This window comes from Rutilus rutilus (genome assembly GCF_951802725.1).
Source record: "Rutilus rutilus genome assembly, chromosome: 12".
In the NCBI taxonomy this organism is placed as follows: domain Eukaryota; kingdom Metazoa; phylum Chordata; class Actinopteri; order Cypriniformes; family Leuciscidae; genus Rutilus; species Rutilus rutilus.
The window spans coordinates 39,740,502-39,768,329 of NC_140217.1; the positions used below are offsets into that span (position 1 = coordinate 39,740,502).

Here is a 27,828-nt window from a genome sequence, read left to right on the forward strand (position 1 = left end):
TATAAACTCGCAATTGCGAGAAATATACTTGAAATTCTGACTTTTTTTCTCAGAAATGCATGTTTATATCTCTCAATTCTGACTTTATAATACGCAATTGCGAGAAAAAAGTCAGAATTCTGACTTTATAACACACAATTGCGACTTATATCTCACAATTCTGACTTTATATCTCGCAATTCTGAGAAATAAAGTCAGAATTGCGAGATGTAAACTCGCAATTGTGAGATAAAAAGTCGCAATTACCTTTTAAAATGTTTTATTCTGTGGCGGAAACAAGCTTCCATACTTTACAGCAACTGTTACAGCAATAAGAATGAGATTTTCCTGCATTACAAGTCAATTTTGAGGTGTAAAAACTAAAAGAAATTGCACGCTTCACTTTTTCTTCATGCAATATTTCTAATTTCTTTCGATTCTGAGATGAAATACAACAAATTTTTTCCACTAATAAAGTGCAAACCTTTCTTTTTAACTGGTGTTTACCACGTCTAAAAAAAAAGGATTCAGGTGCAATTGTGCACTGGCAATAAAAAAAGTAATGAAAGTGTAACTTGCACGAACTCCTCCTCGCATGCACACGCAACAGAAGAGACTCACTCAGACACACACCATGCAAACTCACACTTCAAGTCGCAGAGGAAAAAGATAAACATCAGAGTCTGTTGCATGTGCATTGCTAGAGTAGAGACGAGCGGCGGTCGGTAGAGGATCACAGTGTGCATAGAGTGAGCCGATGTCTGGCCAATGATCATTGAGTAAGGCAGCATAAATCAGAACACGGGAAATGGAAGCAGATTTCCTTTCAACAAAACACTGTTTATCACTCATTCCTGGTTTTAAAGTAGCAGCAGCGGCGGCAGCTCTTGATATGATGGTGAAAGCTGATGTGTGTCGTCATGGTAAGGTGTTTAAAAGGCGATGTCGTGCGCATGCATCACTCTTGACCGAAGCCTTCAGTTTCCTCGATGGCGAACAGCAGCTTCTCCTTCAACTGCTCGTAGCTTTTATAGGGCGGCAGATCCAGACGGTTGAAGCTGGGGGGGTGAACAATAAAACAAACACTGTCAAACTTGTGTTTTACAGTACTGTGCAAAAGTCTTACTGTGCGTTCACACCGGACGCGAATAGCGCGTCAAATTCGCGCCTGCCGCGTCTAGTTATACGCTTGACCACTTTGTGTTAATTCGCACGTCAAGAGCGAAATTGACGCGCGTAAAACAAAAGTTTGAAGAATAATTGAAACTTCAAACTGCCTTGATCTCTCGCTCCCTCGCGCATATTAATCATATTGGTAAAAGCATTCGGATATTTTTTCCCTGAATTACCGCTGGGTGTGAATTGTGCTAAAAAAATGTAAAAAAAAAAAAAAAAACCTTGCCTTATCTTCTCTGAAAAGATTCAGCTGACATAAAAAACACTTTCAATAAACAAAACAAAACCAATCCAATGATGAAATGTTTTCTGTGTTGACAAATCTTGTGCGATGTCCTAACTGCCGGCTGGGATAATCACACAACGCGTACAAGTCCGCTAATGACACGTCCGATTCGCAAACTAATGACTCCATTGAACCGATACCATTTAATGAATGGTTAAAACAGCTGATCAACTACTGATGAACTCTGAATCAGTGTATAACAAATCGGTAACACTTTACAATAAGGTTCCATTTGTTAAACTCTAGTTACCTACATTAGTTAACATTAAATATTAATAAACTGCACATCTACAACATTAATCAATTAAAAGTTGTATTTATTAACGTTAGTTAGCCTAATGTTACTGTGAAGTAACAATAAAAATACAGCTGTTCACTGTTTGTTCAACTATAAGACTAACAAAGATTAATAAATACAGTAACACATGTATTGCTCGTGGTTCATTAGTTAGCCTAATACATTAACTAATGTAAACAAATCAAACCACATTTAACACCTCTTAAAATGAGAATGTAAGTGTGCTTACCCCATTTTTTAGTAAGAGTGTTTAGCAAGATTTAACCTTTACTGTATTTTCAGGTTATCTACTGTATATGACAATGTGTAGAACAATTAGCAAAACAATCTTTTAGTTTAGACTGTTTGCGTAAATGCAGTTGGGTTGTCGAGGTCAAAACTCTAAGTAAGCTGTGAATCAAATAAACTTACTATAAATAATGTTATGTCATTTTTTTTACTCTTACACTGAATGTTTGGATTTTGTGATGGTGTGAATCATTTTTGATTAATATTTAATATAATAAAGTTCTGTGTAACGAATTATTAATGAAGGACCCCCCCCTTCTAATTTTTAGCTTGAAGACAGTAAATTATTTAATCTTGATTGTGAAGTGAATGAATTGCACACTGGTCATTTACAGTCGAACCAGACACCAGATATATAATGTTTGATATGTTTTACTAGTGTGTGCAGGACACTATAGTTCATTAATGTAAGCGAGGAAAGCTAAATAAAGTAAACTATGACATATTATACCCAAATATTCTTCATACAGCGACTAGCAGTAACATTTGGGACCAAATATTACTCAGACACTTTGAGCTGATCATGTTTTGTCTTTAATTGCTAATGCTCTTTTTACACACAGACTGAACACAATGAAGCATTGCTTGGTGATTGGTTGAGCTAAACTGGTATTATCTAATTGTGTAGTTAAATTTAACAGCTGACAGATATTCAGCATAATTCATGTGTGAGACAGTCTAACAGAAGGACGGACAAAACCAGTCAAATATCAACTGAGTTCTGCTCATATTATATTACCATTTTCTAAACTATAGCGAATAAACTGTGATAATGTGAGAAATGTTGAAGGCGTCTGAATAATTTTTGCTTTGACTGTATTATTACCTATAAGAATGCTATATGTTTAGCTTGAGGATAGTAAATGATTTAATCTTGATTGTGAAGTGAATGAACTGCACACTGGTCATTTATGTGCATTAATGCAACACAGATTGTATCTGCTGCCTTTATTGCACAAAACCAATTAGTGAGAACAGGCCTGCATACTGTACATTATGGTAATGAAATTTGATATCTGATCTTACCATGTGTGGCTCCTCGGCAGCCAGTTTTCTTTTCCCACTTTCTCAATACAGAACTTCTGCGGCCCATTGCTCCCTACAGGAATAAAACATTAATTCTGATCAATAATCATATTCTTTAAAGTGCAATAGAAAGGACTGGAATTGCGTTTAAACCAACAAGTTCACAATCACAAAGCCCCTGCAGTTTCCTCAAAAACCCAGTTTGGGAAACCCTGGTTTCTTATCACAAATAAAGGCACAAAAGATTGAGCATATTTTGGGTGAAGTTGGAGTATATGAGAAGCTGAGTGACCTAAGAATGACCTATTAATATTATTTTAATATCTAAAAAACTGAAGCAACAGAAGAAAAATATTGTACAAACCAGCAAAAACGATTAAGACTGTTTTGCCAGCTTCACACAGGTGTGTTAACTGACTGATGTTTTTCAAATGACTGAATATGAAGACTTCAAATGCAAAAGCCACTAGACGCCACCTCTGTCAACAATGAGATAACGATATTGAGCGAATGCTCTCCGCATTGCAGTGTACGCTCATCAACTACTTTAGCTTTAAACTCGCTAAATCCCAGCCGTAACCCATTCAGAAAAACTGGTTCGTTGGCAGAAACCTCTAAATGCCACTTCCCTTTGCCACCAAAAGCCTCTAAATTCACAGAACCAATCAGAAGACGTGAATCAAATCACATGATCTCAAGATGAATGACACAGGGCGTATGAACCGGCTTTCAGTTGTCGAGCTGCAAGTTTTTTTTTTATCCTGTTTAAAGAGATTTTTAAACAAGATGGAGGATTATAATGAAATGGATGAATCTGTAGTAGTTTCAGTCACTGGCAAAAGGAAACGTGGTCAACCTTTCTAACACCGTGTCCTAACTACACGCGACGTGCGATAAAAGGTTTCTATTTTTCTGCGACGTCGCGCTGGAACAACAAACACAAAGTGTGGCGATGATAATCTCAGGTGCTGTTTATGTGCTTTATTTAATGTTAAAAGCATGTAATGTGACTTTGAATATCATTTAGTGCTCCAGCTTTGTAGCTGTAATAGCAACGATGGATAATTCACCTCAGATCTTGAAATTAAACAAATGGAAAAGTGTGTATTCTTTGACAAAGACTGTTTTAGTAACTCAGTAGCCTATGTATTTGAATAATGTTTAAATGGTGTAATATGTGTGAATTTAATTATTAGGCTACTTATCCATTTTCTTGCGAGTGCTGTCAAAATTACTCTCTGGTGCCACGAGACTCCGCCCACACGCTGTTCTGATTGTCTGACTCCGCCCACACGCTGTTCTGATTGTCTGACTCCGCCCACACGTTGTTCTGATTGGCTGACTCCTCCCACACGCTGTTCTGATTGGCTGACTCCGCCCACACGCTGTTCAGATTGCTGACTCCGCCCACACGCTGTTCTGATTGCTGACTCCGCCCACACGCTGTTCTGATTGGCTGACTCCGCCCACACGCTGTTCTGATTGGCTGACTCCACCCACACGCTGTTCTGATTGGCTGACTCCGCCCACACGCTGTTCTGATTGGCTGACTCCACCCAGACGCTGTTCTGATTGACTGACTCCGCCCACACGCTGTTCTGATTGTCTGACTCCGCCCACACGCTGTTCTGATTGGCTGACTCTGCCCACACGCTGTTCTGATTGTCTGACTCCGCCCACACGCTGTTCTGATTGGCTGACTCCACCCACACGCTGTTCTGATTGGCTGTGGGTTTTGATTGATTTTGACACATCTCGCAGTCGCGTCTAGTGTGGACAGACAAATTATTTGTCGCTGGAATCTTATCGCATCGCGTCTGGTTAGGACAAAGTGTAAGACCATTCTAAGACCTTGAACCTTTTCATAGTTCCTAGAACTATTGGTGGAAGTTCTAGATATTTTGGCATGTTCGCACAGCAAGAACTAGGAACGATTTTAGTTTTAGGAACTCCTTTTGGAGGAACTAATTTAGCTCCTACTTCAGAGTTGGGTCTAAATCAGCACTATAGGAACTACCAGTGACGTTAGTGAACGCTGATTGGCTCGAAACGTACTCGAAACACCAGTACCCGCCATTAAAAAAAAATATATATATATATATATATTTTTTTTACTCCACATACTAACTCTACGAACATGTAAAACAGTGCTAGATGGACCTCTTAACCTTAACACTGAGGAAAAAATCCAACACCAACTTTGAGAGGACCAAGAGAAACATGATTATATATTTGTGCTCAGCAACACTGGACATCAACAATACAGTAAACACTAATACTTTTTCATATTTACGTTTAGATTTACATTTATGCATTTGGCAGACGCTTTTATCCAAAGCGACTTACATTGCATTTCAAGGTACACATTTGCATTCTTATCAGTTCTTGCTGGGAATTCCCTGGGAATCGAACCCATGACCTTGGCGTTGCAAGCACCAACGCTCCACTGTTTGAGCTACAGGAAAGCCACGTCTACTCATATACTGTCTACTTTCTATGTATAACAGTTCTATCTAATAACGCATTAGACGGATTGTAAACTAATGAACACAGAGAAATGAAAGTCACAACAACAAGCACGGCTTACGTCACTTCACAGTTCCTATTGGCGGTGCGAATGCAACCAGGAAAATGTTCCTGAGGGAACCATTAGTTCTCCGGGAAACACCCTGGTGGCTAGATCCCAGAACTGAGTTCCAAGAACTACCCGGTGTCGAAAGCCCCTATAGTTGCAGTGGCTGGCAGGATTTCGCGAGTAGCATGTGAACACAACAGTGTTTGGTGTGCTGCTGTAACCCTGACAGAAAGAACAGCTCTATTCCACCCACGACAAGCGAAACCAGACGGACTCGGAGGCTTTCACGTGGACAATCAATTTTGTTAAATACCAATGAATTGACTAGTGACATTTTTGAAAACAAGGCATTTCAATAACTGCCTAATAACCTTTTCATTGCCATTAAAGTTAATTACTGAACCTAAACATAAAAGCCTGATAAAATAAATAAATAATCTAATTTGACAGAAAAAAATGTGAGACGGACATGGTGTTTGCATCTGAAATATTCATATATTACACTCAGGCTTGGGAGGGTTACTTTAAAAATGTATTCCGTTACAGTTACAAATTACTTCATAAAAAAAGTATTCAGTAACGTAATCCAAGTACTATAATATGAAAGTAATGTAACTGATTACTTTTGGATTACTTCAAGGTCACGTATATAAATAAAGTCAAGCAAGAAGAAATATTATAAAAAAAAATTAATAATTAACTTTTATTTATTAAGAATTTGGTCCAGTGCACAATATTTGCAAAATATACACACAGGCCTGAATATATATTTATGTAAAGGGCTATACAGACATCTAGATTACTAATGTATGGTATTACAGATTATTTTGTTTTATTTTGAACTAATTTTTAACAAAAAAATAAAAACACAACATTTAAATTTTTTACACAATCTACATATTAGTTTATTTTAAAATAGGCCTACATGTTGACTAAAGCCGTGATCTTTCTTAATTTGCCTGACTGAACTTGGGGCGTTGGCAGTGGGAGTTCCCCTACGACGTTACCTAGACAGCGAACTTCCCGTTATGTGAGAAAAGATTAAGAAAGGACATTTTGGGTACTAAAAAAGCGACTCTCCTAATTTCTACAAAATAGCAGCGGAATTTCCATGAATTAAAAGCGATTTTACCCGCAGGCAGCGTCGTTTCTACTAGCAGCAGTGATTCAATCTGCGTCTGAGGAGATTGTAGAAAGCTGTTATTTGCGCATTCACCAGCGCGTGGCACACGTGAGTCATTACTGGCAACAGAACCAGGAACTACTGTATAATCAAGCAGCGCTTAATATAGTGGTATTATGCCAAAATACTTATTTATTTAGTTTTAAATGAAACCATTGTAATCCTGAAAGTATTCCCCCTTTTTTCAAAATGTAACTATAATCTGATTACTACTTTTTTGACGTAACTGTAACGGATTACAGTTACTAGATTTTTGTATCCTGATTACATAACGCCGTTACATGTATTCCGTTACTCCCCAACCCTGATTACACTATATATTCAAATTCAGATTATACAAGAGATAATAAATAAATAAAAACACATTTCATCATCATTTACTCAATTAAACATTATCTTTCTTTGAGTTTTCAGAAAATTGTACACAAATTAAAACCATGGTATGTGTCTATAATGTTTATAATGAACATGTATTTTTATGTTTTTAGATTTAGTACTTTATTACTTAGTATATAATAAAAACTAGAATAAAATTAATTAATATTAAACTATTAATATTTTAATATATGTGACCCTGGACCACAAAACCAGTCACATGGGTACATTTTTTGACATTGAGATTTATACATCACACGAAAGCTGAATAAATAAGCTTTACATTGATTTGTCATTGAAATCTGGAATCTGAGGGTGCAAAAAAAAAAATCGAAACATTGAGAAAATCTCCTTTAAAGTTGTTCATTTATGTTGGCGATTGTGCTGCATTCACTCACACAAATACATATTTTATATATTTACGGTAGGAAATTTACCAAATATCTTCATGGAACATGATCTTTACTTAATATCCTAATGATTTTTGGCATAAAAGAAAAATCTATAATTCTGACCCATACAATGTATTGTTGGCTATTGCCACAAATATACCAGTGCGACTCGTGACTGGTTTTGTGATCCAGGGTCACATATCATCTATGGTTTGGCATGACACTGTCAAACTTTGACCCTTACCCATAAGATCAGCGAATCCCCCGACAGGTAGTCGGCATGTGCCGGTTACAAACTGCAGGAGTCGCATCCGCTTCTCATTGTCGATCTCCTTCACAAACTAAACACAGACAGACAACATGTGATGGAACACCGACACCAATATGGCAGCATCTCCACATTTATGATCATGTGGGTTTGATTTGATTCGTGTTATAGTGTGAGATCTAACCTGCCAGAACCAGACGATCTGTTTGCTGCTGCGAGCGTAGTGTCTGTAGATGGTGTTCCTCTGCCAGTCACCCAGATCAATCTCCTGCATCCCACACAGCATCACCTACACCACAATTACAGGATCAGAATATACAGAAGACATGTAGAGAAACTGTGGCCTTATTTAGACCTGATAATAACATGAGTGTCAGCACTAAAAACAGTCGAATGCATCTTTCTTGTGCCATCTGGAGGTCAGAGATGCATCTGGTCAAATCACATCTGTAGTGTAAACTATAATGCACCATGACGTCCCAAACAACAGCTAAAGACTGCCTGCTCACCCAACGTGTATCAAGGGTACTACTTGGCTATGGCTTTAAACAAAAACAACCCTCTAGTTAAAAAAAAGTATATCTATTTTCTATATCTATGTATTTTAAATTACATATACTGCATTAGACTAAACTGGGAAGGGTCACAGCACTTGCATATTGTTGCCCTATTGTTAGTTTAATTGCTTCTATCGCTCTCCTCATTTGTAAGTTGCTTTGGATAAAAGCGTCTGCTAAATGATTAAATGTTAAATGTGCCTATCGACTATCCATGATTCACAAAAAAAGCCTTTGAACATTATGAGTTGTAGTTTGTACCTCCAGTTCCTTGGCATCAAAGTATTGCAGGTACTGCTGTGGTAAGACCTCGTTAAAGCCCTCGAGGAACGCCTGAGTTTGTTCCTCAACCCCTCTGGACAACCTCCACTCAGCAACCAACCTGCCACACGATTGATTTCATCATTATTAATTAATATTGAAGTCACTGATATTAGCGCTAATAGGGGTGTAACTATTTGCTCTGTGAAAAGATTCTTTACAAAATGATGCAATGCAACGCAATCTGAAATTTGCTAAATAGTTACTTATTTGAAAATAATTTTCAAAATATGCTGAAGAAGAGAGAAAATGAATCAATACCACATCAATACTTTGAATTTTCATTAGATATTTTAACAGTGCTAGTGGCTAACAATATTTTTATATATATAGTCACTGTTGGGTCGTATCTCCAAAATCATTACTATTCACGCAGTCTGGAGTTTGTTTGCAGTGCAAGGGTGAATGAAGAACTGGTACTCTGAATAAATACAGCATTTTTTTTAACTCAAGAAACACTAATATATATATATATATAGTCTAATGTTTTATGTATTTGAGGAGTGGAGAAGACTGTCATTGAGTCATTGCCAATACTGCCTTAAATAGCCTGTTTGTAGCACTTCATCTTTAATAACATGGGATTTTGGACAAATGACAGAAAAAACTGAGTGGCCACATAGTAAACATTATAACCCTTAATGCACTTACTAACTCAGATGCGGCTGTTCTAATGATTGACAAAACACGTCCTAAAATCCTCAGAAATTCGCTGGTAAAATGTTATTAATATAAGGACTCATGCAAATGTCCGACCATATATAAAGCCACAATATCAACTTTGACAATGCAGTTTAATTATTAAAAAAAATATATATTTTTTCCATTTTCTGAAAAGTAGCATTTTTGGAGATTCGAGGTACGATATATTAAATTATTATTTACAATATATATTTACATAATCAAATATACAGTGTGTATATATATATATAAATTCATCTGTGCACTATGAATGAGATTTCCTACCTGATATACTCCTCTTTATTTTCCTCGGTCACCTGAATGTTTCCTCCATCAGGTTTGAGCTCATGAGTGGTGACCTCTCCCAGAATCTCCTTATCCACCGAGAAAAACATCTCCAAGCAACATTCCTCTATATTATTATCCCTACAGAAAAAACATCATTATCTCCAACCATTGTCAAATTACATACAAAAACACATCATCACAAACAGCACTGTGTTTGTTTTGTAATTAAGAGCAGTCACTGGGATTGTTAATTTTCTTATCACTCCTATCCCTTCTTTTTCACAGTTTTAACCCCCAAGCCCTTCCTCATGTTTCTTATCTCTGTAACTCATTCAACTCATCCTCACTCACTTGATCCAGATGAGCGAGTTGTAAAACTCCGGGTCGATGGACTCCAGGTCTTTCAGAGCCAGAGGTTTATTCAGGATGCGCTTATAAAAGGGCAAAGAGAAGCCGGTGTCTATGAACTTTCCATGAAAGAGAGCCTATGAGAGAGAGAGAGAGAACACACAAATAATATTCAGACATTTTAATTGAATTCGTCAGTCTGTCCAGTACAGCCATTAGATATTTGGTCATCATCATGACCCAAGCGTCATACCATTGCAATGAACCGGCCAATGAACTTGAAGTACTTGAGGTGGTCGGGGTTGATGGAGGACGCGGGGTTAATCTGCAGGCAGTAGTTGTCTTTGCCGGCATATTCGAACAGACAGTACATGGGGTTCAAGACCTCGTGGGAGAGCAGGAAGAACCATTCCCTATGACAGAAACACACAACATTACTGTGCGTGTGTGCGCATATATCAACTCAAGTCATCACTTCCTGTAATTTATGTAATATACCTCGCCACGCCTCCATAATCAAGACCCTCCTCCCCTGGGAAAATAATCCACAATCTCCGTCTCAGATCTTGCGGATGGCAACTCATAATCTAAACAGATCAAATTACAAGTATTTAACTTCTTTCTACATGTCACATGATGACACACGTAAACCAGAATTGACTTGTCAAATATAAAAATTGTAATTCACCTGTTGAAATGAGTCCTCGAACAGGGTTTTGCGACTGACGTGGATCTTAATGTGCTGAGGCATTGCTAGTTGCTATGGTATTAAAAGGATAATTTAAATCAATCAATCACGTGCAAATATTGCCCTATATATATATATATATATACACAGTACAGGCCAAAAGTTTGGAAACATTACTATTTTTAATGTTTTTGAAAGAAGTTTCTTTGATCAAAAATACAGAAAAAAAATGTAATATTGTGATATATTATTACAATTTAAAATAATTGGTTTTCAATTTATTATACTTTAAATTATCATTTATTTCTGTGATGCAAAGCTGAATTTTCAGGATCATTACTCCAGTCTATCACATGATCCTTTAGAAATCATTCTAATATGATGATTCATTATCAAAGTTGGAAACATTTCTGCTGCCTAATATTTTTTCATAACCTGTGATACTTTTTTAGGATACTTTGATGAATAAAAAGTAAAAAAAATAAAAATAAAAAAAAGAAGCAAATTTTTTAAACATAGAAATCTTCTGTAACAGCGATATACACTACTGGTCAGTCATTTTTTTTTTTTTTTTTTTGAAATAAATCAATGCTTTTATTCAGCAATGATGTGTTAAATTGATAAAAAGTGATAGTAAAGAAGATTTATATTATTAGAAAATATTTTTTTTTATTTTGAATAAATGCAGTTCTTTTTAACCTTTTATTCATCAAATATATTAGGCAGCAGAACTGTGTCCAACACTCATAATAAATCAGAATATTAGAATGATTTCTAAAGGATCATGTGATAGACTGGATGTCACATGTGACACTGAAGACTGGAGTAATGATGCTGAAAATTCAGCTTTGCATCACAGGAATAAATTATTTTTTAAAGTATATTCAAATAGAAAACTATTATTTTAAGTTGTAATAATATTTCACAATTTAAAAAAAAAAAAATCTGTATTTTTGATTAAATAAACGCAGCCTTGATAAGCATTAGAGACTTCTTTCAAAAATATAAAAAAAATGTAATGTTTCCAAACTTTTGACCTGTACTGTATATATATATGAAAATGAATTATATATATTACATTATTTAAAAACAAATCACATTTTTAAACAATCTTCACTGACAACAAGTTTCTTGCATTGTCTGCTACTGAATCCAATAATTAAAATGACAACATTTATTCTGTTGTGCTCAATCATTATGGTGTGTTTTGCTGATTAAACCGAAGCAATACAAAATTTGAATGAAACATTTATAACCCTAATGAAAGAACAGTAGCAGGTTTTTAACAAAATCCAGATCATTTTCTGAAGATTTAGTGTCAAAGCGACTATAAAATAGAGTCTGTAACTGAAGTCACTCGGTCTTACCTGACACCAGAAGCGGAAATAGTGCACTTTGGCTTTAAAGTCTCGTACGTATGTGATCTGAGGGCCGTTCTCACTGCAGGTTCACAAAGACAGAAACAGACTGTAAAACTACACCAACACCAGACGATATCGTTTAAAAACAACATGAAACATCATTTAACTTTTAATTGCATTAAACCACATTTGACTTATGTAACATATTTCTATTTAAAAGTGAACATATTTGTAGACAGGAACAACAGTGTCTATGCTTTCATTATGAACATCTGCAAACACAGGGACAGTGGAGGTCACAAAAGACCTTCCCTTCATATATTAAGCTTTTAAAAGGGCTTACAGGGAGGATTTTCCTGTACGAGGGTCGATATACGTCGTCGTTTTCCTGTTGTGATCGACGAAATAGGGAATCCCGTCCACCGTAAACCTCATCTCCCAACCCTCCGGCAAAGGCTTCTCATTCAACAACCTGACAAACAAAAACATTTCATTCAAGCAGTAATGCTCCTTGCTTATTCTGTTTTACATCAGATAATAAAATCATATAGAAGGGAGGCGATTTAGCTGTGTTCAGGGTTATTGTCGTTAACCAAAACTATAAAAAAATAAATGTGTTAATTAAAAAAATATATATTTATATAAATATTAGATGAAAAACTTAAACTGAATGAAAATTAGAAATGTTGCCTTCACAACTAACTGAAATAGTTTTAAGATGAGGAACTAAAATTACTAACTGATAAAAACTAACTAAAATAACTAAACTAAATAAAAACTAAAACTGAAATAAAAACTAAATAGTGATATAAAAATTACAAAAGCACATATCAAAAACAAAAATACTAAAATTAAAAACATAAAAATAACAGCTAAACCGAAATATGAATTTAAAAAAATAGAGCTTCACGATTGTGGATGAATTGAGAATCACACATTTTTTTTTTTTCTTGATTCTCCCACGATTCTGAACAGACAACTAAATAAAATAACACATAAATTACTAGAGGTTCTTACAAAATATTAATTGCTGCAGTCTATTTAATGTAATTAAATTACATTTTTGTAAATAGGTTTGAGTGAATGATTCAATGACAAATACATTTTTAACCGTCACTTGTCGCCACCTACTGGCGTAACTATGTAATCGATACAATAATTTTTTGAAGCGCCGTGTTACTTTCAAAAGGTGATTTGCTCTATTTATATATGTTTATCTGTTCTATTTATATCTGTGTTTATATCTGGAATATAAACTTTTATACGGTGTGGTAGAAAAGACTTTGATTTTGTCAAAGGTTTAATAGACAGAGGCGAATCGCTGTCATTTAGAAATAAGTTCGTGTGGGTGTTTGAATCGAGATCGCGATCTTTTGACGACTAATCGTGCGGCTCTAATAAAAAACGAAAAATACTAAAATAACAGTGGTTGTGATTTCGTCCCACCCTTGTGTGCGAGGATCCTCCCATTGCGTGGATCTTGTAGGATGATGAACAAAATACATCCTCCTATTACTGTCAGTCCGTTTCTCTGTGAGCCAAACAACACACAAGCAGAAAGTCAAGGATGATGCGCTCAAGAAAAGACAGTGTGAGCCACTCTATTATGAGAGGAAAATGTGATTTCCTCTTTCCGCAGTATAAAAATGACTCACCCCATCCTGCCGGCAGAGGACCCAGAGGGTCAAACTCTTTATTAGCTGCAGGCACAAGCTGTTCCTGCTGCTGAAGAGATGAGCAGACAGGAGGAATAAGGACAGATGAAATACCCTCAGCTCGGGTCATAGAGGAAATCCTGGCATCTTTTTTTTCATTTAAAATTGCTTGAAAAAAGTTGAAGTACATTATCGTTGACATGTTTACTCACCCCATAGATGAATCTCTGGTTGAAGCGGTGCATGGCTCCCTGCAGCTGACTGCGCTGGTTCTGCCACTCCTCGTAGTTTCGGACCGACTCTAGTGTGGGTCTTTGCCATGTGGTGGTTCTGATTATATGATCCACATAGTACACACGGCCCATCGGGTCCAAGCGACGCTCCCAACTACCACACAAACACACACAATTCTCTAAACAACTGCTCATTAATACATTTTCACATTTGACCTTGGATGATTTCTGATACCAATAACAACAAATAATAATAAGTATTATTATTATTAGTAGTAGTAGTAGTAGTAGTAGTACTAGAAGTAGTGGTAGAAGCATTAATATTTCATACATAAAATGCAGCTAAAAGTGTTTCACAGGTCAGAAAATATAAAATGCATAAAAAAATGGCATTTTATTAAAAAAAAAGTCAGCAACACTTTACAATAAAGTCCATTAGTTAACATTAGTTAACTACCTTAGTTAACATGAACTAAGAATAGTAATAGTAATCTAAGTAAATGTTGAAATTAATATTAACTAATATTAAAATGAAAGGTTGTGTTTGTTAACATTAGTTAATGCACTGTGAACTAGCATGAACAAACAATGAACAGCTGGACTTTTATTAACTAACATTAACAAAGATTAACTAATATACAGGTTCATTTATTTCAGTAATTCAACTTAAAAGGTGAAACTAATATATTACATAGAAAATTACATGCAAATTGAGATATTTCAAGCCTTTATTTGTTATAATTTTGATGATTATGGCTTACAGATTATGAACATTTAAAACATTTCTGAGATTTTGGGGTTTTCATAAGCTGTAAGCCATAATCATCCAAAATTATAACAAATAAAGGCTTGAAATATCTCACTTTGCATGTAATTAGTCTATATAATATATTAGTTTCACCTTTTAAGCTGAATTACTGAAATAAATGAACTTTTGCACGATATTCAAATTTTTCGAGTTTCTCCTGTAGTAACAAATGTATTGCTCATTGTTAGCTCATGTTAGTTAATACATTAACTAATGTTAACTAATGAACCTTATTGTAAAGTGTTACCAAAAAAAAACAATACCTAAGCATGCTTAAAATATATGAATCGAAAACAAGCTTAAATGCCGGTTCAACTTCACTAAGTAAAGGGGCATAATGACTAAAATCAGTGAGCTTTTCCTGACATTTTCTGCTTTAGATAAAAGCATGTCTGCATCAGTGGTTACCCCGGTGGTAGCGGCTCTGGTCTTTCCCATGTGGTTCTTTTCTCAATATGATCCACATAGTAAACGCGGCCGGTCTGATCGATTCTCTGCTCCCAGCTACACCATACAAACAGAAACTCCATTAAACATATCAGACTAAATCCATACAGGCTTATTATTATTATAACAACGTGTCTTTATTTACATTCATTTATTCATTCTGACATGCAACAGGAGCATAAGCTCTTATTAGTGGCATCATATGAGAACATTTCTGTCACTGTGAGCTTAACATAACAAATCAATTAGAAAATCTAAACAAAAAAAAAAGTAGAAAGGTTTTTGATATCACATACCCAGGAGGAAGAGGGGTGCTATTGATTAGCGAAGCTACGGGTGGTGTTGGACTGGCACTGGGGGCCTGATTTGACCCTGAACCTGAGCTTGACCCTTGACTCTCCGTTTCTCCGTTCACACACACTCGTGGAGACGCCTCCGGGCTGGGAGCTCTGCTGCCGTGTGTGGGAGTAGAGCCAGCAGAGGATGCTAAAAAAAAAAACAATAGGTATAAAAAAGATTATAGGTATTTTTCAGATAGGACCTTTCATGTAGTGTGTAATACAGCTGTTTGTGAATGTAACAGGTCTGCAAAGTTTTAGGGTGCTTTCACACCTGCCTCATTTAGTTCGGTTGAATCGCACTAGAGTTCGTTTTCCCCATTGGTGCGGTTCGTTTGGGCAGGTGTGAATGCGGCAATCGCACTCGGGTGCGCACCAAACAAGCGTGAGGAGGTCTCGGTACGCCTTGAAACGAACTCTGGAGCGGTTCGTTTGTGGTGAGAACGTGATCCGACCTCGAACAGAACCAACTGCGCATTTTTGGACTAAACCAGTTGCCGTAGTCAGCTGCGCTGTGCATTATAAGATGAAAAGAAATGTTTGTTGACAGTTTGCACTTTAAGCATGGCAGCTCGCGGACAAACTTGGAGTTGTGAGGAGGGGCGGAGCCTCATAGAAATTATTAACGTTATTTTCGAGCCGCATCCTCGCTTCATTCTCAAATATTATTGTTTGTCTAAAGTGGTGTAGACAAACTATATAATAAAATATGACCAGGGATACATTCAGTCCACGCACTCGTCTCTCCATAGTAAACAGCGGCGTGTTGTCTGCCGGATTTTCCATCTCTTTGTTTACTTCTGGGAGTTCTGTTGGAATTTTCCCGCACGTTAATTCTGACCAATCGAAGTGCAGTTATGGAAGTGCGTTCAAGACACATCTGGCCAACAAGTGATGTGGATGTTGTCACGTGACTGCATTTTGGTTCGTTTTATCAACTCATAAACTGATTTGGACCAGAGCGATCAGTGTGGTGTGAAAAGGAACCAAACCGCCTGAAAAATGCTACAAAGTATCATTTTTCGCCCTTGTTCCGGACCAAATGAACCGAACTACAGGTGTGAAAGCACCCTTAAAGATCAAAGTGCAGATAAATGGAGTTTCTGTCTGCCCCCCCAACATTTTTTTTTTATTCTGAACGGCATGAAACGAGTCGATAATAATTCCAGTGTCACTTCCTGTTACAAACTCAGGTAAGGTTTGAAACAAATGTGGTCTTCATTGAACAATGCCCGTGAACAATGTCTACGCTGACCCGCGCTGTAAGCAATCAACCAATCATAACAAACTGGGACATCTGATCTGACCAATCAGAGCAGATCAATCACAACAGACTGGGCCATCTGACCAATCAGAGCAGAGTCTGCTCACGGAAAGGTGGGGTTTAGAGAGACTGGATCATTTATCCAACCGTTTCAGACACTGTGATAAAGAAGCTGATGCTGCAGTGCATATTATGAGAAAATTTATGTGTTTTTTGACCTTGGATGCATGTAAATATATTGTAGGAGACTCCAAAGCATCACACATGTGACACTATATTGTTACACCCCTATTGATGAGGTTCTCTACCTGTGGAGGAAGTGTGTTTGTGTGTCGAGGCAGGAGGCGGTCGCTGAGGTCGAGATGGACGCGGTGGTCTCAGAGCCCCTGCGGATGGAGAGGAAGACTCAGTACTTCCCACTGCATGACCATTGGGCAGTGGCGCTTCATCAGTGATGTCACTGGATGGGGAAGAATCTCGACTAGACCAACAACAAACAGAGACAACGATCAAAATTCAATTAGCGCAAAATAAATTGCAAAGAACACTTTACAATAAGGTCTCATTTGTTAACTTTAGTTAATGCATTAACTGACACGAACTAACCATGACGGCATTTATTAACCTTTGTTTATGTTACTTAATAAAATGTTCATATTCACGGTAGTTCACTGTGCATTAGCTAATGTTAGCAGACACAACTTTTGATCTTAAAAATGTATTAGCAAATGTTTATATTAACATTAGCTAAGATAAATGCTTTAGAAGTACTGTTCATTGTTAACTAATGTTAACAAATGAAACCTTATTGCAAAGTGTGATTTTCAACTTATACAATATCTGTTTAACATCAATAGGTGTCATTCATAATATAAAGGGAAATGGGCTAAAAGTACATTACTTTTTTTATTTTTAAATGTATATTCCACAAATCAACTGCTAACATTCAATAATCTAGCCATATTTTAATGCATATTATTTAAACCAAAATAATGAGTTTATATAAATGAGTATATAAACTAAAGAAGGAAAATATTTGACACTACTGTTATGTATAAATAAATCCTATATTATGATGATCTATAAAATGCCAAGTGCACTGAGTGAGCAATCAAGATATTTCCCTCGAGAACTAATTTAATCAAGAATTCAAACAAAAGCAAAGAAAGACACACACTCTTTCTGCACATAGTGTGGTAATATTCCTTCATAAACTGCACAGTAGAGTCGAGTAATCTTTATTTTACCTCCCTGCCACATCCCCGTTCTGTATGGATTCTCCATTTACAGCCGAATCTGAGATTGCAGAGAAACAACAACATTACAACAAATCTACATTTTAAAGAGTTAGAGCTGCACGACTCTGGATAAACTGAGCCACTTTTTTGTGTGTGTTTCAAACAGAGATCACGATTCTGAGCAGACAACTAAACAAAATAACGAAAAACAAAATTCTGACAAGATGGTAATTGCTGCAGTCTATTTAAAATGTTTATTTAATCTGAATGAATTATTTATTTTTTTAAATAATTTTGAATAAATTATTCAATGACTCTCACAATCACTTTTTCATTACTGGATGAATCAGCGTTTTCTCTTGATTAAAGGATTTAAAGGGATAGTTCACTTTGAAATTAATTTTTGATATGTTTTAGCTTACCTCAAGGGCATCCAAGATGTAGGTGTCTTTGTTTCCGCAGTAGTTTCAATTTTGATATTTTTAGGTCAAACCGTTCTTGTCTGTCAGTCATATAATGCAGGTCTATGGTCACTGGCTCAAAACACAAGCACAGAGTCCAAATTAAAACAATTCCCCATCGTCCAAATGAAACAATTCCCCATCATAAGTACACATTGATGGCCTAAGACACGAAACGAGCGGTTTGTGTGAGAAAACGAACAGTATTTATATCGTTGTTATCTCTTGAAAACAGCACACGTCCAAATGATCTGACGGCGCGGGCGGGTATAGATATATACATAGATGTCGCCTTGGCTACGGTTTCGTTCCAATGAACTGCAGTAGCGAAGGCGACATCTAGTGTATACATCTATACCCGCCAGCGGGCGGGTATAGATATATACATAGATGTCGCTTGGCTACGGTTTCGTTCCAATGAACTGCAGTAGCGAAGGCGACATCTAGTGTATACATCTATACCCGCCAGCGGGCGGGTATAGATATATACATTAGATGTCGCTTGGCTACGGTTTCGTTCCAATGAACTGCAGTAGCCAAGGCGACATCTATGTATATATCTATACCCGCCCGCGCCGTCAGATCATTTGGACGTGTGCTGTTTTCAAGAGATAACAACGATATAAATACTGTTCGTTTTCTCACACAAACCGCTCGTTTCGTGTCTTAGGCCATCAATGTGTACTTATGATGGGGAATTGTTTCATTTGGACGTGGGGAATTGTTTTAATTTGGACTCTGTGCTTGTGTTTTGAGACAGTGACCATAGACCTGCATTATATGACTGACAGACAAGAACGGTTTGACCTAAAAATATCAAAATTGAAACTACTGCGGAAACAAAGACACCTACATCTTGGATGCCCTTGAGGTAAGCTAAAACATATCAAAAATTAATTTCAAAGTGAACTATCCCTTTAAAGGACAAACATATTTAAAACAGTCACTTGTCACCACCAATGTTGTTTTCGTCAACGATGACGATAACGAAATGATTTCGTTGACGCACCTTTTTTTATGACGATAACGCGACGATGACTAGCTAAAAATGTCTCTAAGGTGACTAAAACATGACGAGACGTTTTCGAGTTTTCGTTGACGAGACGAGACGGAACGAAAATGATTATAAGTCTGACGTTCACAATGCATGTCATTTCTGCCTATTTTGCGTGAAATCTGTCTGTTTTGAGCTAAAAAAGTATCAGCAATGCTGCCGCTTCCTATCCTTGTTTTGGGTAGGCTATGCCCACCACCCGGTTGCCGCCATGATTCCACACAACAACAACACACTTGCGGCTACGGCTAGTCACTCAGCCCATTTCCAATACTTTTTAACCTAAATTAATTTGTTAAAGACAACTTTTTTTTTTTTTTACTCAAATTGACTAAAACCTTTTTGTGTTTTCGTCGACTAAAACTTGACTAAAACTATCAAGTTTATAAGTGACTAAAATGTGACTAAAACTAAAAAGCATTTTCGTCCAAAAGACTAAGACTAAAACTAAAAGGGCTGCCAAAAACAACACTGGTCACCACCTTATTTGAAGAGCCATGTTACTATCAAAAGGTGATTTATTCTATCTTGATCGCTTCCGTTGACATCAGTGCTTATCAGTGCCGGCCCGAGGCATAAGCGAACTAAGCGGCTGCTTGGGGCCCAACATTCATGTGTTGTTTCAACATTCGCGATGTATTTGGATGGTAAACTATTCTTTATTATAGGCTTCTTTGTACTTCACTCACGTTCCAATATCCACGGAAAAAATCATCCTCTTCACGTGTGCAAAAATGTGCTTGGAAACATCGCAGTGGAGCGGTGCTTACGCTGAATGTACGAATTGTACTACTGACTATTTAAACAGAGCAGTGTAATTTTTATACGTTAGGTTGACTATTTTATTATTATATTTTATTATGGCTATAATGAACAGGCTGCGATGTCAAGATTGCAATGCTGGAATATGTTACGTGTGTGTGTGTGTGTGTGTGTGTGTGTGTGTGTGTGTGTGTGTGTGTGTGTGTGTGTGTGTGTGAGACGCGGGCGCGATCGAACAGTGGAAACATAAAAACATACTCCGTCATGTTCAAACATCATTCATCATTCAAACTGCAAAGTGTTGCAAAACGTTGGAGGATATTTTGCAAATAATTTATTTAATATGTTTTGTGACATATCAAAGAGTAAAGAAAAAGTTTATTAACATAAGTCTATTTTTTATTAAGTATTTATTTTGTATTAATACATAACCTCATTGTATTAATTATAATGCAACATTACAGCGTGACATTTGTGTCAATAATCGTCCAGCACAGGTGACTCCGCGTGGTGGGAGGGGGCTCGGGCCGGCACTGGTGCTTATATCCGAACTATAAACTTATCCCAGTACTTCTGTGATAATATAAATATTTGTAACAGAGAAATAACCGTACCTATTCATGAAAACCTGCTCTTTGGATCAGTGGCAGCACCAACGCAGATCTGAGTGCCGAGGAAAAGCGCTATATAAATGTAATGAATTATTATTATTAGATCTGAATGTTCCCGGTGTGATTTTGTCAAAGGTTTATTAGAAATAAGCGAATCGTTGCCATTTAGGAATGAGGTCGCGTGGGTGTTTAAACCGAGATCACCATCTTTTAACGCTTTTAATCGTGCAGCTCTACAAAGAATCTAAATCTCTCAACCGTTGCTGAAAAACAATCAGAGAAAAAGAAAGTCTCACTGCGCTTTTGTTCCTCTGAAGCAAAAGTCTCGGGGTCCATCTGCAGTCCATCCAGACACACCGAGATCTCTCCGACCACCTCCGATCGCACTCTGTCTGAACTCAACTGCAACGTCTGCACAACCTCACAAACTGAGACACACACACACATGATCTTCAACATAACACTGCTTACACAACTGAAAAATGTATATTAACAGCCCATAAAAGCAGAACCAACACTTTTTGACCAAGGCTTTTTCATTGCTTATTAAACACTTTATTTTACAGTGTCCTTGTTACATATGTTACATGTACTTACCATAGTAATAACAGTCAATTATGCATAATTACATGCAAGTAACCCCTTAACCAAACCCTAACCCTATAGTAAGTACATGTAGTTGCTTAAATATTACTCAATACTTCAATATATAATTACACTGTAACAACGACACCTTAAAATAAAGTGTAACCGGATTTATTTATTTTTTTTATAATCTTGTTTCACAAATGACTCGTTCAGACCGAGTCATGAATTGATCGAAATGATTTATCAAATAAACCAACATCATTACGGCTTGGTAGCATGTTTTACCAAAAGTGCAATATCAAGCAGATTAAATATAAGCTTTTTAAGCTTAAAACCAGGTAAGTCATGTTCACAGATGACCTGGAAAGGTAGATTGGCTTCACTAAGCAAGCTCACAGCATCACTTCAGGTCACAGGAAAAGAAAATGGTAACCTGGATAATCAACACCCTCAACTCAATCTTCAGTTCTATAATTCACATCAGCGGTGAGCGCCCACATGACCAAAGTCTATGAAATAACCCTTTGTTTGATACTATGAGTCAGTTCACCTGCCTCTCTCTTTATCAGACTCTTGAGTGCACACACAGAGACACACACAGAGACACACACACAGACACACACACAGAGACACAGAAACACACAGAGACACACACAGACACACACACACAGACACAGAGACACAGACACACAGACACACACAGAGACACACACACACAGACACACACAGACAGACACACACACAGAGACACACCCACAGACACAGACACACACATACAGACACACACACAGACACACACAGACAGACACACACAGACAGAGACACAGAGACACACCCACAGACACAGACACACACAGACAGACACACAGAGACACAGAGACACACACACAGACACACTAAACAGGCCTGACTCTGAATAATGAGATTCACAAAGTGAAGAACATGGAAACTCACTCTTCATATTGTTGGCTTTTAAGGTCTCGCTGACCTCCAGAGTGGCCAAGCCCAGCAAAATGTCGGCTTTAAGTGTCTGATGACTCCAAACACGGAAGATTAACTTGCTGAAAGGGCTGACGATCCTGCAGGGAACATGATCAACAGAGCAGTGATGTTACTGTTAACTAAAACTATTAAAAATTATTGAAATAAAGGCGACTTAAAATGTTTATACTCCATAATTCAACTGCTAACCATTCAATAATCTGGCCATATTTTTATGCATTTTACTTAAAATAAAATAATGAGAATATATAAGACAAACCAAAGAAGAAGAAAAAAAATCACTACACTTTTATGTATCAATAAATCATGCATTATATGATCTATAAAATCTCAAGTGCACTGAGCGAGCAGTCAAGATATAAATAATATATAAATATTAGATGAAAAACACTGGGCAACTAACTGAAAAAAGTTTGTTAAAGTACTAAAATAAAAATAAAAACAATCTAATAAATCTAAAGCTAAATTGAATTTGTTAAAAAATACGAAAAAATAAAAATACAAAAATTACTAAAACTTATTAATTCATAAAAATATGAATAAATACTATAATGGTATATCAAAAATACTAGAATAACACTGACTGCAATAGTCATTGCACTTCAATAATGTAGTTACGTGAATAACAACATACACTTTTAGTCTGGAGAGAGAGATCAGAACAACAGGCAACACTTTACAACAAGCTCCCATTAGTTAACGTTAGTTTATGCATTAACTAATATTAACTAACAATGAGCAATGCATTTGTTACAGTATTTAGTACTCTTTATGTTAGTTCATAAAAAATATAACTATTCATTGTTAGTTCACTTCAGCTGAAGTCCATTCTGATATTTTGTATAATGTTGATATTAACATTATTTTTCATTGTTAGTTCATGTTAACTAATGTTAACTAATGGAATTGTAAAGTGTAACCAAACAGTATAACGATAATAAACACTGATTCTGGATCAGCTGTGTAACGCAACAGTCTCTCGTTTTAGCACATATGTCTCTCTTACACAGTGAGAGACTGTTTCCATTTGGGACTGTGAGTGTTGGTGCATTTCTCCGTCTTCTTGGACTGGCCGTCCACACACACCTCCACGTAAGGACTCGGCCCAAACCAATTCTTCTTACTGTCCCGCAGCTTAGCGGACAGAACTAACCAAAGAAGACAACAAATGTAATCACAGATCTATTCAAAGTATTCAATCTGAAGACATGACAACAAATATCCAGATAGCTGACATCTTGATATTGAAACGTGTGCAACCCAAATTACAATTGTGAAGTCTTGCAATTACAAAATAGAGATCATCACTTTAGCTCACCTGTTATCTGAAGCTGAGACTTCATGACGCGGCCATTAAAAGCACTTATTGTGGCTCAAATCTGAAATAAACAAATAAGCATATACAGTCAAACCAACATGTATTCAGACACCTTCAAGATTTCTCACAGTATCACAGTTTATTCGCTATAGTTTAGAAAATGGTAATAAAATATGTCAAGAACTCAGTTGATATTTGACTGGTTTTGTCCGTCCTTCTGTTAGACTGTCTCACACATGAATGATGTTGAATATCTGTCAGCTGTTAAATTTAACTACACAATTAGATAATACCAGTTTAGCTCAACCAATCACCAAGCAATGCTTCATTGTGTTCAGTCTGTGTGTAAAAAGAGCATTAGCAATTAAAGAACAAACACTTCAGCAAAACATGATCAGCTCAAAGTGTCTGAATCATATTTGGTCACAAATGCTACTGCTAGTCACTGTAAGAAGAATATTTGGGTATAATATGTCACAGTTTACTTTATTTTGCTCTCCTCACTTACATTAATAAACTATAGTGTCCTGCACACACTAGTAAAACAATATCAAAAATTATATCTGGTGTCTGAATAACTTTTGGTTTGACTGTAAATCGATTAATTAATTGGGTTAAGTCTCATTATAACAAAAAACATGTCAACTGAGACGGTAGTAAATAGTGGGAAAAGGTCATAATACAACATTCGCCATTTTCCTTCTGTAATGTGTCACATTTCTAAGCGAAACCGGATATGCTTTCATGTTGACTATCTCAACAAAACACCCACTCTTTCTAAAATGTTTTTTTTCTTCTGGCTGATCTGCCACTAAATGCACAGTATAGACACACCTGACCCCTGATCAGTGCTGCGAGTCGTTTATGGTGTGTGATGTACGGCGTAGTTGTGTCTTCAACACCTCCCTGCGGTAACAGCTAATCTCACAACCGAAGCCTCCAGAAGTCTCCAGTAATCCCTGGCAGATTACAGATGATGCAACTCCAAGGACAGACCATGTTTCTCAGTCGCTACAGGGAATCAGTCTCTCCACTGAGAGAAAGTCCTGATAAACCCGAGATTAAGGCTTGATTTTCACTGGCCTGTCATTATTTACTTTTCAAATCCAAACCTGTATGACCTTCTTTACACAAAAGGAAAATGTTCTTTCTGCTCCTTCCGATACAGTGAATGCTAATGGGTACTGAGGCTGTCAAACTCCGATGAGAACATAAAAAGTCGTCCATTCCTATTACTCGTTATAACAGGTTTGATATTCCTCAGTCTAAACCATCTTTAATGCCTCCGAGCGCATTAAAAGCTCACATCTGCACGCTGTCAGAGATTAGTTAGCCACATTAAAAGTTATGAAGATTTTTAAGCACATACTGTTGTGAACTGTGGTTTTACTTTTAAGGTAAGACACTACAATGTTTTTTTTTCATGCACGGGTCAATTTTGAGATTTTGGGCTATTTTGCTTCCAGTATTTATTTTAATACACATTGTCCATTTGCGTTTGTATCATTTAACTGATTTATATGACATTTTATTCATAGAACAAGGTGAAAATGTATTTTTTTTCTTAGTGTTGACTGCATTTTCTGAGTTATTGAGCGATAAAAACAGAGATTAAAAAAAACTCTAATATATCAAGAAAATGAAACGAATTTTGAACATGGCTTTATCCACAATACTCAGATTTCCATTCTGGAAATGTATGCTAATTAGTGCACATTTAATTAGATAAAGTATAATATGCATATTTAAACATAACATTTCAGAAACCGTGTAACATAAAACAATAGTTTTAATGTAGCGTGAATAATTAACTGGAGAAGTATGGTGCTATCCGTTACCATTATACCCTGTGGTGTCTTGCCTTAACAGTTTGTAAAAAAAAAAATACATTTCATACACTTACAAAAGCACTGTGGTTTTACCACGGTAACTTACAGAGATGATATCTCATGGTAATATCAAGGTACTTTGACAAATAACTTACCACAGAAATTATATAACAGTTCCATTGTATTCCTGGAAGTAACCTTAGCTTTGTGTAGCATACAATTATCGTGGTACGTAAATATCAGTACCATGGTATCAGATGGTACTTTTATACTGTGTTATTATTATGATGATACTGTCACAGAACTAACGAGCGCATTACAGAAGTGACGTCACGTGGCGTTTCTGACTGACGGTGTCGCAGCAACAAAAACGTCCATTAAATGCATATATCTTTTTGAAACCGATAATGGACACTTTTTATTCGTTTCACATTATTAATTACGTACATTAATCAGACAGCTGTCAAAACCATCATCAGCCACACAGTCTAACGGTCAGTCAGTCACCGGTCAAACAAGCTAGCGCGTTATCAAAACACGGCTGTTTATCCTCCATATTATCCTCTATACGCGTGTGTCGCTTACATCTTACCGTCTTATGATCACGGGAAATGTTTCTAGATCTCAGTTTTAACGGGATCTGAGGTCATATTCCCGTCGTTAAAATAAACTTTGCTCCATCTCAACCGGTTGAACAAACGTCCGCCACCAGCACTGGCTCCATGTCAGATTGACGTCACTGCGCAACCCCGTCATGTGACACGACGCGCGCGTCCGTTTGGAAAATGTACCACTATTACCCATAAAGACTTGAAGCACTGAGCAGGTAATGGATTTATTAATATGATTGAATGGCTGTACTTTCACGAGATGGCGCTGTTTGCCAGGACAAGTCCAAATTAATGGTGGCCCTTTAAATATGTGGTGATTTAAAATACTGTTTCGATGACATTAAAGACATTTTATTTATTACTTTGTTCATAAATATAAGATAATATGATCAATATAAATAATATAAATAGATTTGAGTCAAAAGTGAGTCAAAGCAATGATGTCCAAGGAACTACGGCTGGACCAATCAGCATCCGAGGAGGTGGAGAAACAGAGCGCGAAGAACTTCCTCTGAATCGGTTCGTTCGAACGGTTCGTTGCAATGGGAATTGTTCATTGATTATTTTCTTCTTGTTTTGTCTAAGGGGATCCACCATGTTTTTAGAATTTGTAAATATATATATATATATATATCAGCCGAATGATATATGAACAAACCCATCAATACAAACCTTCAGAAGATTATAAATAGGAATATAATTGTAAAGTTTTGTGCATGTAGTCTAAGTGCTGCTAAATGTTTAGCATGTACCGGATGATAATGCATCAGTCAATGTGTTATTAGGAAATAAATAGAAACATTTGCAAATTTTCTGTAGTTGTAGTACAAAATGTCAAATATTAAAAGAGGGGTAAGATGCCCCTATTGGATAAACTTTTACAGAATGTATAAATTACTTTTGATATCATTTTATTAATATTAAATATTTAAATAAGTGTCAATAATGTAAAATACTAAAGAACCTGTTGTATTTAACATTTTATTTTGACACTTTAGTTGATAATAATTGAATAACCGATGGCAGACAAAGCAGAATCGCAGTAAAAGAGATTCATCTGAAAGGTAAAATTATACAGACATGAATATTTACTTATTTAATTGCCCTTTTAATTGAAGATATGTCATAATAGCAAGAATGCACATTTAATGGTTTCACTCGACTAACTTATAGGTTTTAATGAAAGCGAAGATGTTTGACGTGCATCTTATTCATGGAAATACTGAATAATAACCCCATTAATTACAATAAATATTCAATTTCAAAATAATACCACTAATAACAACTTGCCTTCTGTGCAAAATCTGGGTCTAATTTGATCTTTTTACTTCTAAATAAAAACTATAACTTTTACCCCACAAATAACATAAAAAATTATGTGTCCACAAATCCCCATTAACAAATAGACACAAAAAGCGTTAATATTCAACATAATACAATGTCAATGTTCATCTTGCCCCTACCTACCCTATATGTATTGTAGACTAATTGAAGTCTACAGATGCAAATAGATAAAGTG

The 27,828-nt window shown here is 36.4% G+C and overlaps 1 protein-coding gene across 2 annotated transcripts; it reads right to left on the reverse strand.

Moving 5' to 3' along the window:
• Nucleotides 1-300: 300 nt before the first annotated feature.
• itcha (itchy E3 ubiquitin protein ligase a) lies at nucleotides 301-26,454 on the reverse strand. 2 transcript variants are annotated; one of them, XM_084425100.1, is made up of 24 exons: nucleotides 26,291-26,454; nucleotides 23,870-23,930; nucleotides 23,558-23,699; nucleotides 22,504-22,628; nucleotides 21,258-21,389; nucleotides 18,083-18,131; nucleotides 17,144-17,316; nucleotides 15,530-15,719; nucleotides 15,195-15,290; nucleotides 13,958-14,132; nucleotides 13,746-13,812; nucleotides 13,537-13,621; nucleotides 12,434-12,562; nucleotides 12,097-12,169; nucleotides 10,730-10,801; nucleotides 10,540-10,628; nucleotides 10,295-10,454; nucleotides 10,045-10,178; nucleotides 9,691-9,831; nucleotides 8,665-8,785; nucleotides 8,031-8,135; nucleotides 7,823-7,919; nucleotides 3,054-3,126; nucleotides 301-1,037 (listed from the first exon to the last, which is right to left on the reverse strand). In XM_084425100.1, the coding sequence occupies exons 2-24, from the start codon at nucleotides 23,892-23,894 to the stop codon at nucleotides 938-940; spliced, it is 2,553 nt and encodes an 850-aa protein (XP_084281226.1). In that variant the 5' UTR covers nucleotides 23,895-23,930; nucleotides 26,291-26,454; the 3' UTR covers nucleotides 301-937. The 2 variants fall into 2 exon arrangements, with proteins under 2 accessions (XP_084281226.1, XP_084281225.1); XM_084425099.1 differs by having other exon boundaries at nucleotides 13,746-13,815.
• Between the last annotated feature and the right edge of the window lie 1,374 nt (nucleotides 26,455-27,828).